The 13612-nt window shown below is 38.2% G+C and overlaps 1 protein-coding gene across 1 annotated transcript; it reads left to right on the plus strand.

Annotated features, from left to right (window-relative positions):
• The first annotated feature begins 12398 nt into the window (after positions 1–12398).
• On the plus strand, positions 12399–13316 carry LOC113115586 (putative gustatory receptor clone PTE03). The gene has a single exon (XM_026283158.1). The coding sequence runs from the start codon at positions 12399–12401 to the stop codon at positions 13314–13316; it is 918 nt and encodes a 305-aa protein (XP_026138943.1).
• The last annotated feature ends 296 nt before the right edge of the window (positions 13317–13612 follow it).

Below are 13612 nucleotides of genomic sequence, written 5' to 3' on the forward strand. Positions count from 1 at the left end.
TAACTTACTTCCAGTTTCTTCCTTCCTATTCACTTCATTAAGATGCTGATTTAAAGTTATAGATCTCCTCCTCCTCCTCTCAACTTCTGACAGATTTTCTGAACTATGAACCACTCGCTTGAAGGGGTGAAATGGATCGTAGCTGATCGTTTGCACTTGTTTCTAAATATTGGTGATTCAAGCGCTTTAAACAATTCTTGCGCGTTCGGAGCTTGCACTCACTCATTCAAAGCACGCGCTGTGAGCAGCATTTCAGACAATGCATGTACAATGAATTCATCTTTCGCGTATCGTAACTTCTGAATGAACACATACACACACAATTATATCAAAATAATTGTCTCTGCAAGTATTCTCGTAAACACAGTCAGTTATGTTTTAAGTGAATGTATACAGTGGCCTGCTGCTCAAAGAAATTCGCTGTACCAGATAAATCTGTCTCTCTCTGTTTTTTAGACTATGTGAAAGGGGGCGTGTTTCAAGATAAGCAATGGAGAAGACCAAACTATACAGGGAGGGAGGGAAAAACACTCCAAACAAATGCTTCAGTAACACCGGCTTTGGTTGCAATACTCTTATCGCATATGTTGCACTTTGCTGGCTCGGCATCCACTTTTTTAAAGTGTAGCCACACTTTAGACCTCTTGGCATTGTAAAACGGAAACGTTTTGAGAAAAAAACAACTACACTTGTGTTGTGTGACTGTGAGTATCTTCAGAAATCCTCCCTGTCACGTGGTGGTGGACAGCCAATCAAGGCAAATTTAGGTCCTTACATGCACGAATGCTACAAGCTCACATAGACACAGCCGCTTGGCAAAAATAAAAACTAAAATAGCCGCTTGGTTTTTTGGAACCGCAATTTGGCATCAAAGGATAAATAACTTTTCGATACTCATAGTATTTTCTTTCCTTGGTATATTCTCCCGTTGGCTGGATTTAATGTATGCCAAAGTCTCTTTTCTGGTCACCTGGCAAGACAGGGAGTGTATCAGTAATACAGTTCCTGCAGAGGTTTTACTTCCTTATCCCAGACTTACCAGTATAATAGACTGTTTTGAGATACAAATCGAACATTCCAAGCAGCTGAAAACCAGATGAGCCCCCAACCTCCCCTCAGTCTCTCTGAAGATGTAGAATATTATCGCGTGGCATCCAACATCATAAATCACATTGGTTAGTGTTATTGAGTCATAAGTTAGCTGTCCATAACATGAATACATAAGGAGCCTTCATTAACTATTTTTGAGTTTTTTTTATTACAAATCCAAAGTAACAGGTGACTAGACAACTGATATGTTCCCCACAGAGAGAGTGATTGGTGCCCTGAAGAACCGGTACCACATCCTGGATGGGCCACTTCCTATGCGCCTGGTGAAGAGCCTGATGGATTAGCAACAAAACAGAGAAGACTGACCTCCTCCAACTCTGCACCCTGACAGACCTCCACCTCCTTCTCCTTTTCTGCATCCTGTCTGACCTCCTCTACCTTCTCCTTCTCTGCACCCTGATGGACCTACTCCACCACATCCTTCTGTGCACACTATTCTTCTATTTTCACCTCTATCTAATTTTCTGTGTTCAGCTTCCTTGACAGAAAAATTTACATGCAGTATCTTACCATTAACACATGCTACATAACTGAACTGTTAATTTTGTTATATTGTTTTGATATTGTAGCCAGGTTTACAGTGTCATACAAAGTCACAGTGTGTTACGTCAGTTTTCAAAACATGAATAGAAATGAAATACCACTAGGACGTCGCAGTTAGGTAGAGTAGTTGAAGTCATTCAAGGGAACGATGTCTTAGTCTGACGAATTAAAGTTCAAACAGGAGAACGAAAACTAAAGACTAAGTTAGGGCATCACCCTAAACCTTCAATCATTGAGCGACCAATTCATTAGTGATTAGTGGTTCTACTTTTAATAAAGCTTATGAGCATTATGCTCCCTTATTGCACAATCAAACAACAACTTCAGAAATTGTTAAAAGAGTAGATGTTTGTGCCACACTAACCGCAGAAATTTCTGATTTGGTGAGCAAACAAATAGAAACTGTTGAGCAGATCCAACAAAAAGAAGTTGTAAAAGAGAGAGTAAGGCAGACATTAAATAAAGATGAGTATGCATCTGTCTTTGGTTACACAAACACTGATACCATCATCTCAGAAAGCCTAACAACATCGGAGACCTCTTCTAGAGCTTCCAGTAAATGAACCGATGCAGAAGCTGAACTCGCAGCCAAAGTAGAGCAAGCGAAGGCTATGCAAGAAATTCACAATCAGCAGGCCAGATTACTTGAGATGGAGAATGACTGGAAGCTGAATGAAGCAAGAATGCTAGCAGAGGTAAAACAGAAAGAATCAGAGATGCGTCTAAGACTAGAAGAAGAAAGGACTAGGCTGCAGATGCTACAAGCAGATAAAGAAGTCAAGGTAGCCACAGCTCGAGTGAATGCCTACAACAATCATGAGAATAATCTTGAAGCGAGCAAGAAGATATTCTACTTGAAAACCTATCTTACTGGAGAAGCTCATAAGGCTGTGGAAGGTTTCTTCTATAGAAATTCTCACGATGCATACCAGGGCACCTGGAAGGTCCTTGAAGAGCGGTATGGAAACCCGTTCATTGTTCAGAGAGCCTTTCGAGAAAAACTCATGAGATGGCCTAAGGTGCCCACTGGGCAAAGTTACGTCCAGTGAATGTCTTTTTATGTCTTTGCTGAGGAGCCAGAATGAAAGTTTTTATGACGTCATTTTTGACGTCTTCTGTACGTCCGATTTAGACATTCACAGAACCTCCTTACAAAAGTTAAAAATTAGTTAAAAATTAATCAGTAGAAATATTTTCAACATCATTTAAGGTTCATTTAGGCATAACTTATACTGTTTCTGGACCAAATCAACACTCTCAGGATGCGTTAGATTTAGAGTCATGTTATTTCAATGTAATTTCCAGACACTGTGTTTGTCCTAAAATCAAGAAAATAAAATAATCTTTATGAAATAATGAAATAACTGACGATTGAGCATGTGGTAAAATCAACTGCACATCAAAGACATTAAATCTCTGAAGATCTCAGCAGAGGGGGATCAAACATCTCCACAAACATGGAATCATTAGATTGACTTTATTTCTGTTGAGGTTTAAATGTTGATATTTGATTCATTTGAAGTCACCATTGTGGTGGACAGTGTTTGGTTTAGTTGGGATCTTCGTCCAGCTACTTCTTTGGTTAGCTTGTCTCTGACTGCTGTAACTATATTTTTGTGAAACAATGCGGTAAAGAGAAACAAAATTAAGAGAGCTCAGCTGGTGTCACTTGTTTGTTGATGATGAAAAAGTCATCACATATTAAGTACCTGAGGTTACGAAGTTAGCTTTATTTTTTTAATTTATAACACTCAAGCCTTTTAAAGCAACAGTACAGAAACCAAGAGCAAAACACTTGCTTATTTAGAAAAAATGCATGCAATTTAAATATTTTGAGTAAAAACATCACGTACTCAAATACAGACATCAAGATTCGGGATATGCATCACAACAATGGTGACAATCAAAACCGCTTCATAGCACAAACTTATCCTTATTTTCCAGACTTTTTTGTTTTGATGGTCACCACTGATGCAATGCATATCCAAAATCTTGCATTTTGTAAAAAATATGTACTTTTTTTTTCCTACAAGATTTCTATCCAAGAAAATAAATAAAGTTGCAACAAAACACTAATATATCATTTTGCTGTAATTTTGTTAGTATTAACAATAAGATGTTAGCACTTGAGCTCAACGTTCTCTGTCACAATAGGAGTGCTTTTAACACATAGTTACAACAACCAAAGACAAGCTAACACAAGACGTATGAGGACCAAGATCCCAACTAAACCAAACACTGTCCACCACAATGGTGACTTCAAATGAATCAAATATCAACATTTAAACCTCTGTTAATTCTCAATAAGAGCTTATCTAGATGTCTGACAGAAATAAAGTCTATTTAATGAGTGAAGCTGATGAAGCCGTTTGAAGAGATGTTTGATCCTCCTCTGCTGAGATCTTCAGGGATTTAATGTATTTTATTTGCAGTTGATTTTACCACATGCTCAATCGTCAGTTATTTCATTATTTCATAAAGATTATTTAATTTTCTTGATTTTAGGACAAACACAGTGTCTGGAAATTACATTGAAATAACACGTCTAAATCCTGAGAGTTGATTTGGTCCAGAAACAGTATTGGTTATGCCTAAATGAACCTTAAATGATGTTGAAAATATGTCCACTGGCCACTTTTTAACTAGTTTTTAACCTTGTAAGGAGGTTCTCTGAACGTCTAAATTGGACCTACAGAAGACGTCAAAAAAGACGTCATAAAAAATGTCATTCTGGCTCAACGTCAGCAAAGACATAAAAAAGACGTCCACTGGACGTAACTTTGCCCAGTGGGTGGAAGTAAATGACCCACTTTCCTTACGAGAATTCACTGACTTTCTACAAGGCTGTGTTGAAGCTATTCCGCATGTCAAAGGTTTAGCTATTTTTGAATGACTGTGAGGAAAACCATCAATTACTCAAGAAATTACCTGAGTGAATTGTACGTAAATGGAGCAAAATTGTGGTTGAAGAGTTAGACGTGATTGGTGATTATCCAAGTTTTAAACGATTTGCAGGGTTTTTGCAAAAGGAGTCTAAAATAGCTTGCAATCCATTCACTTTTCGACTTCTACTGAGTTCTAAAGTTTCAGATGAAAAATTTCCCAAAAGATTCAGAACTTTCAACACAAAAGCTCAAGTTAAAAATTCAACAAGAACAGAATTCATGATGATATCACCATGTTCTGTCTGTAGGAGTGAAACGCATAGTATCTCTAAATGTCCTATTTTTTGCAGAAAAGCCCATGGATGACACAAGGTCTTTTATACGTGAGAATCATATCTGTTTTGGATGTCTGAGAAAGGGGCATATTTCCAAAGACTGCAAAAGATGGCATATTTGTGGCACATGTAGCTTTCACCATCCAACTTGCTTGCATGAAGATAAAATCAAAGGCCTGTGAATGTATCAAGAATGGGGTTCACTCCTACGGAAGTGCAAACTAATCAAGAGGTTCAAAAGGTTATGTCTCATACAGTAACACAACGTGCTTCTGCTACCTCTAGCATTGTTCCTGTTTTTATTTCAACATTGGATAAGCCACAAAATGAGATTCTCACATATGCTTTACTTGACTCACAGAGTGATTCGACTTTTATTTTGAAAGATTTTCTAGATGAGCTCCAAGTAAGCAGTCAAGCAGTGAAGCTGAGACTTAGTACTATGATGACCACAGATACAGTCACCCCAAGTAACAAGGTTAGTGGCTTGCAAGTTCGAGGACTCCAAGGTGGGAAATGTTTTTAAGTACAGCAAGCCTATACTTGTGACTTTATTCCCATGGATAAAGCTTATATTCCAATGAGAAAGACTGTGTTGCAATGGCCTCACCTCAAGCACATTGCCAATGAGTTAACACCACTCCAGAGCTGTGATATAGGATTGTTAATTGGATATAATTGTCCTTTAGCATTAGCTCCTTTAAACGTCATTATTTGCACTGAAAACGAGCCTTTTGCGCAGAAAACAGAGCTGGGTTGGAGTATCATTGCCCTTTGTAATCCCCACCTGGACAGACAAGGAAGTCAAAGTTTCATTCATTGAGTTTCAGTGAAAGAATTGTCAGTTCCATCAGCTAATGATGTTTTAAAGGTATTAGAGTCAGACTTCAATGAGAAGGGTTATGAGGATAAATATGTGTCCCAGGAAGAGTTTTATACGTCTTCTTAGTGACAACATCAAACATAAAGAAGATGGACATTTTCAACTGACCCTTCCTTTCAAGAGCATCAGTCCTCCTTCACTACCTAATAACAAGAAGCTTGGTATGTGCTTCAGTGGTCTATGAAAGATGACACTTTCAGTTTTGACATCAAACTGAAAGACCAGCCTGGAACACGTCGGGGTATTTTGTCAATTGTTGCTTCCTTGTTCGACCCTATTGGGTTTGTTGCTCCTTTCCCGTTGAAAGGAAAGTGCATTCTACAGGAGTTGTGTCGTAGAAATATCGGATGGGACGATCCTCTTCCTGATGACTTATTCCTACGGTGGGAGGAGTGGAAAAGTCATTTTCAGGACTTAAAAGATTACAGCATTCAAAGATGCTTTCATCCACCATCCTTTAGTAAAATTGTCTGGACAGAATTGCACCATTTCTCTGATGCAAGTAACCTGGGGTATGGTGCATGTTCCTATCTTAGTTTCAAGAATGACAAAGATGAAGTACACTGTAGTCTCGTAATGGCCAAAGCTTGAGTTGAACCCACAAAGATCAAAAGCATTCCGAGACTGGAATTGTCTGCTGCTGTAGTTTCAGCCAGCATGAGTGTTATGTTAAAGGCTAAACTGGAACTGAAGATTGATCAAGAGTTGGACAGATTCGTAGGTTGTTCTAGCATATGTCAACAATGAAGCCAGAAGGTTTCATGTGTTTTTTGCAAATCATGTGCAGCTAATCCGGGAAATCACAAGTACACATCAGTGGTATTATGTCAATACATCTGAAAATCCAGCTGATCATGTTTCGAGAGGTCTTCTTGTCTCAGACATATCTTCAACAAATTGGATGTCAGCACACACATTTTTATGGGGCAAGAAGTGTGTCCACCTCCTAATTCCTCAAATAATCTACTCTTGGGAGATCCTGAAGTCAGACTAGTTCAAGCATTAGAGACGAAGGGTGGTGTTAGTTCTTGAACAATTTAATAACCTATCTTCCTGGAGAACTCTCATTAATGTGATTGCTAGAATAAAAAGGCTGGTCTCAAGTCAGAAATATCTTAACAACATTGTGACTGTGGAAGAACAAGAAAAGGCATCTGAGGTTGTTATCAAGCTCGTTCAACAACAGGCTTTTTCCCAAGAGATAAGAGCAATTCAAGGAGGGAAGGTTCTTCAGAAATCAAGTGCACTTTTTCATCTCAATCTTATTTGGAAAAGTGGTCTTTTTTGAGTTGGAGGAAGATTGAAACAGTCGTCTCTTAGTGAAGAGTTCAAGCATCCAGTGATTTTGCCAAAAGACAGCCACATCACCAAACTCATTTTGACATTACCATGCCAAATTTGTCAACAAGGGAGGTATCAAACACTCATGGAACACAGAGCAAATGGGTTTTGGGTTATCGGTGGCAGCAGACCAGAATCTAAATTGATTTACAAATGTGTACAATGTAGGAGGCTAAGACGGCCAGTAGAGGAGCAGCAAATGGCTGAGCTTCCTAAAGAATAGATTGAAGTGTCTGCCCCTTTCTGTTACACTGGTATGGACTGTTTTGGCCCGTTTATCATAAAGAAGGGTCGAATTGAGTATAAAAGATATGGTCTTCTCTTTACTTGCCTTTCTTCTCGAGCTGTCCATATCGAAATGCTGGAAGATTTGTCAACAGACATGTTCATTAATGCTCTAAGATGTTTCCTTAAGCCTCCGTGTAGCTGTACGTCAACTTTATTGTGATTGTGGTACAAATTTTGTGGGAGCTAGAAATAAACTTCGAGAAGCTCTTAAAGAATGTGACACAAAGACACTGGAGGCATTTCTTGCGGAAAATCAGTGCGAGTTTGTTTTTAATGCTGCTTCAGCTAGTAACTCTGGTGGTTTCTGGGAATGCCAAATCAGGACTGTGCGAAATGTGCTAAATGCTACGCTTTCTCAGTGCTCTGGCAGTCTTGATGACTCTTCTCTTAGAACGTTGTTTTACAAAGCGATGGCTATCTTTAACAGTCGACCATTTACTATAGATGGAATATAAATTACCCCAGGTCACTGGAACCCATAACACCAAACCATCTTATTCTAATGAAGTCTAAGACCGTTCTTCCTCCTCCTGAGAACTTTCTGAAGGAAGACATGTATGCTACAAAAAAGGTGGCACAGAGTCCAGTACTTAATTGAACAGTTCTGGAGTCATTGGAAAAGGGAGTATCTCCTAAATATTTCCACACGACAGAAGTGGCATGTACCTCGACATAATCTTGAGAGTAATGACATAATCATCATCAAAGAAGACATGCTGCCAAGGAACCAGTGGCAGTTAGATAGAGTAGTTGAAGTCATTCAAGGGAACGATGGCTTAGTCAGAGTTAAAGTTTAAACAGGAGAACGAAAACTAAAGACTAAGTTAGGGCATCACCCTAAACCTTCAGTCATTGAGCGAGCAATTCAAAAATTAGTGGTTCTACTTGAGAGCGAATGATTCATTGATAGGGACTCGTGCATTAGACAATTGGGTTAAACACAAGGTTAAATATATATTTTTTTTTTCTATGTTGGAAAAGGGTCACTGAAGGTTGAAATCATTTATGATATTTGTATGGGTTTGTTTTGTTTTTTGTGTTTATCATAACATGATTGGTGGGAGTGTAATGGACTTCCCCTTTAATTTGTTTTGCTTGGTGTCACCACTAGATGGCGAAATACCCTTAATGCATATAAGGGAAAGGAAACAAAGCAAGAGTATTTTCACATTTGTTCTTGAGCTAACAAGCTTAAGAAAAATGGTTTAAGCATTAGTATCCCTTTGGCAAGCAGAGTGAGTTTTACGGTGCCACCATCCTGTGATACAATTGTTATGGTGCTATGAAGTTAATGTGTAAAAACAGTGTTGTGATGCATGGAGAACATTTGCAACAAAGAATTGAGACAACGATCACTTCAGCAATGAAGTTTATTGCATCTTAAAATAAATCGAAGGCACCCGTCGAAAACTCTGTTTCTTTTCTATGAAGCTGAAGGGCCGTTACAACCATAGTTGCTAACCTGTTAGCAACTTAGTTGGTTGGCAATGGGAAATAGCTTTGCAACCAACAAAGTTGCTAACTTACTTAGGTATGGTTATTGGTTATGTTTTTTGGGAAATGCACCCCAGGGGGATACCATTTACAATAGGAATAAAAAATATGACTTACCTTTGTAAATTATGCATGGTCCCTCTTCAAAGCTGACAAGCTTTCCAGGTGTCCTATTGGATCTTCTAGCCACTCTTGCCATTCATTAGAAGTTTGGTGCCCCCACCTGTAAGGGCACTTCACTTCGACCACACCCTCACCACAACAGTCACAGGACACATAGCCATCACAGGACACTCCCATGAATTACATGGCCTGGCAAATTCTGAAACCTACCTTGGTTACATGAGGTTAAGGTGAGGTTGGCCAACAGGAGCACAGATGTATATAGTGGCTGGATCCATGGCTTCATAATTGGCCTGTGCCTTTGCTGGCATATGCTGTTGATGAAAGAGCAGCTCGGCACAGTAGCCTTCAGGACATAGTGTGCAATGGACCCTGTGATGCGTCCCACTCGCTCTTGGTGCCATTGCACACACGATGCCTGGCTGATTGTGGCCCTCTCCACCTGTTCCACCTCTGCCTCGGTTACCTTATGCTGGCTAAAACACCATGTCTTTTTTGATGGTGTAGAAAAATCCTGGAAGCTTTTCAGTGCCACTGCATCAGACATTTCATCCAGCAAAGACAGGAATTGCTGCTGCTGTGAAGCAGAGGCTTTGGGGATGGCATGTTTTATTTTTCTCCTTTTCGTGGTTGTTGGGTCGCTGGATATAAAAAGTGGTGTTTGCAACAAGTGCAGGCTCAGTATTTTTAACACACACCTGATTCCATTCACAGGCTTTACTCATGCATGCTACGTTATTAATACCCAAGCGAACACACACCTCCAATTTGAAAAGCACAGCAGCTACATGAGAGCATGATTCACCAAGACTGAAAACAGAAAAAGTAGAGAAATGGCTTTGTTGTAGTACAAATTACAGTATTAATAAAAATAAGTGTACAGGGACTTGTAATTTTTTAGATTACTGTGTGAGTAAATCCGTGATATAATAGTGGGGCAGATTAGTCTACATCCCTTACGAAAAATAACTAGTAATCCTATAAAATTCCAAATAAAATACAAAGTAGTGTATAATACTTATGTGATGTTCTGTAATACCTCTATAGTACTTATATAGTATGTCCCAAAATACTTTATTATTCCTATAGGATTACTATAATATTTTGTCCCAGAATACTACAAGATTCCATATAGTTGTGTTTCATAAGAGATGTCTCATTCACATTAGCGTTATCACCTGAAGGCTCGCTTGATAGGCCAATCGGAGCCGTGAACCTATAGAGTTATTCTAGGCTGCAGTCAGTGAGTTAGGATAATTTTCGCCACAGTCCCTCGGCAACTTCGTATTACTGGTCACCGTTTTACAAAAGGAATAATTGTTTGGAGTGAAGCATACAACTGGTAAGTGACAAGGTTTAATGGAGTTATAGTATGCAACATATACGGAACTTGATTGAGTTATAGGCTAATGTTACCGCTACCGTGATGTCTTACCTGGAGATTCAACCAGATAACAAAATATGTCTGGAAACGACACCTCCGACCACTTGGTTGGGTCCTTGACCCAGTTTTTAATTAAATAAGGGCACTCTTAAGCAATCGTACTGTTGCTGGTCGGCAGGTGTCAATGACTTGCAATAGAACATTCTTGTCATTGAAATACACACAATGTTTGCTGTATTTTCCCCCATGCTGACTCTGCCCTCACTACGCCCCCAACTATGACTAAATGCTGACTGTATGTATGGCTGTCCATTTAGATATGTATGTGTGCATGTATACTTTTAATGGATTGGTTTATTAATTCACACAAACATACAATAGAATAAAGTGACAATTTAAAACGAGGAATAATTCTAATAAAAATACAATAAAATGAACACATACATACAGATGGTTGGTCTGGGAATGCCCCGTCACATTATGTGAATTTAGCCCATGGGGAAAAACATTGCCTTGCCGCCAATTGAAATACATGGGACAATCATGCCGAAGAGTTGCTTTGTTGTTTTCTGTACCTCCAATAAACTAACAAATTATGAATTTAAGTTATACATCCTTCGTAATAAACATACAGAGCCGGAAAGGATGACATAATAGATATAAGCAAAAAGTTGTGAGGATGATCAAGGTAAGTTGTGGAATCCCAAGAATAAGCATGTGTAGTCTACGTGATACGCCGTATTTCCACTAGAAAAGGCCAAGGATTTAGGTATACCCACTTTAAAAAGCATGAGGATACGTAACAACTTAGTTTTGTGTCTGATCTTTTACACTTTCATTCATAAATTCACCCCATCTGTGTTTGCGTAGCGAAATAGAATCCAGTTAAAAATGGAACTGGCTATATAAAGCAGAACATCACGGAATTTTAAATGAATACATCTACAGTAGGACTGTACAATTAATCAAATATCAATATGGACTAGTGTATATGAATATTAAAACTAAAAGAGTTAAAAGAGACCACAATTGTTCTACGCGTCCCTGGGAATGAGGGCTCAATATGTGCATTTTTGTCATTCAAATACACATGATGTTCGCAGTGTTTTCCCCCACGCCGACTCCACCCTCACCACGCCCCCAACTATGACTAGATGCCGACTGTATTTATGTCCTAATTCTTAACTTCACTAGGTGTGTTTTGTTTTTTTGATCAGTAGAGTCAGTGTAGATTAGCTGCGCTCGACTGCTCAATCCGACATAGCCGCCTTGCCGTCACGAGAGTTTTTTGGCACACGTCAGCATGACATCAGAGCAAGGACGTTACTTGGACACTTTTTTTAACTGGCATGCATGTCCCCGTCATCAACGGTGATCGGTTCTGCGCAGATTTTGCTCATCTCAAACAAGCCTCCTAATTCGTCAGTTATCAGCATTTCTCTGTTCCCTCCTTCAGGAAACAAGGGTTACATACATCACAAAGGCATTTTTGTGTTACAGTCTTTTCAAGCATAAAAGTATGCATTTTGTAAGCATGTTAAAAAAATGCATTTTGTAGCCAATTGTTTGCAATAATAGCTTGCAGTTTAATCAGTAAGTTTTGTTACAAGAGTTTTGCCCACTGTGCCACACAACCCGTGTTGTTTATGCAAATCAAGCACAACAGAGAGGTCTCCAGAGATATTATACTATAAAACAATGGAATGTAAAGGCAACTCTTAGATCTTCTCAACCACAGCACATGTAAAGCTAATTCTGTGCACATTATTAGAAGATGAAGTGATGGTCATTTCAGATCATATCACAGAAGGTATTCATGGTAATGCAATCACATGTATATTGTTTAACTGATTGAATAATTCATACAGTACTTTATATTCACATGTATTATTTACATTGTGGTTACCTAAAGATAACCATCAAAACTGTGTATGTGTAAGATGCATAAAGATATCATTAACTTTTCTGTTCTCATTCTCAGGTCAATGAATCATTTCTTTGCTAAATGGAAAATGGAAAATGAAACATATTTTTACTTGATGTTGTTTGAAAATATTGGGTACATAAGATATGCTTTCTTCAGTTTGGGATTTATAATATATTGTGCTATTGTATTCTTTAATGCCCTTATCATTCTTACAATTTTTCTGGAAGGGACATTGCACCTGCCCATGTACATTCTGATTTCATGTTTATCCGTCAACTCTGTGTTTGGAACAACTGCTTTTTTCCCAACGTTACTGAACGACTTGCTGTTTGATACACACTCTGTCTCCCGTGCAGCATGTTTCTTACAGGCTTATGTCATTTTTTCATATGCATCAAATGAAAACACAATCTTAATGTTAATGGCATTTGACAGGTATGTAGCAATCAGTAAACCATTACAATACAACAACATAATGACTCCCAAGGTTTTATCTGTTTTAATATCTATAGGCTGGATTTATCCAATGCTTTGTGTTGGTATTGGTGGTATATTAAGTGCCAGACTCACAATGTGTGGTAACAAACTATGGAAGGTGTACTGTCATAACTGGGAAATTGTCAAGCTTTCTTGTGCAAACACTATTATTAATAATGTTTTTGGCTTTTTCGTAATGACCACAACTGTTATCATGCCTTTAAGTTTTATATTATACTCTTATATTAAAATTCTTATCATTTGTAGAAAAAGCTCACTAGATTTCAGGAGAAAAGCATATCAAACTTGTATTCCACACATAGTGATCCTCTTAAATTTCTCAGTAGCTCTTTTTTGCGAGATCACTTTGAGTCGGTTAGCAACTTTGGAACTCCCAATAGGGCTGTCAATCATTCTTTCATTAGAGTTTCTCATTGTACCACCCATACTGAACCCTCTTGTTTATGGTTTGAAATTTCCTGAAATTCGCAAAAAAATTATATGGATTATAAAAGCTTGCAAATAACTGTAACAGATGCTGCACAAGATGTTAACAGAGTTCAATGATTGTATGATTGCATTGTATAAATGATGTAATCATGATGTACATTACATTTTATGAACCTGTGAATTTGAGACTTTGATTTTACTGTAAATCTTTCACACAATTATATATTTACTATACATTTTATTTCTATTTACCCTGTTGCTGGAAATTTATAACAAATTAAGATAAATAATCAGTTAATCCTGTATATCTCTACATCCTCACTGAAGAAGCAATTAAAATAACAACAAAATAGATGAACTGTGTTGCTGTTT

Source organism: Carassius auratus, chromosome 15, assembly GCF_003368295.1.
Source record: "Carassius auratus strain Wakin chromosome 15, ASM336829v1, whole genome shotgun sequence".
Lineage (NCBI taxonomy): Eukaryota > Metazoa > Chordata > Actinopteri > Cypriniformes > Cyprinidae > Carassius > Carassius auratus.

Bases quoted from the DNA above. Each gene is read 5' to 3' on its own strand.
- LOC113115586 (XM_026283158.1), top strand. From the start codon at position 12,399: ATGGAAAATGAAACATATTTTTACTTGATGTTGTTTGAAAATATTGGG.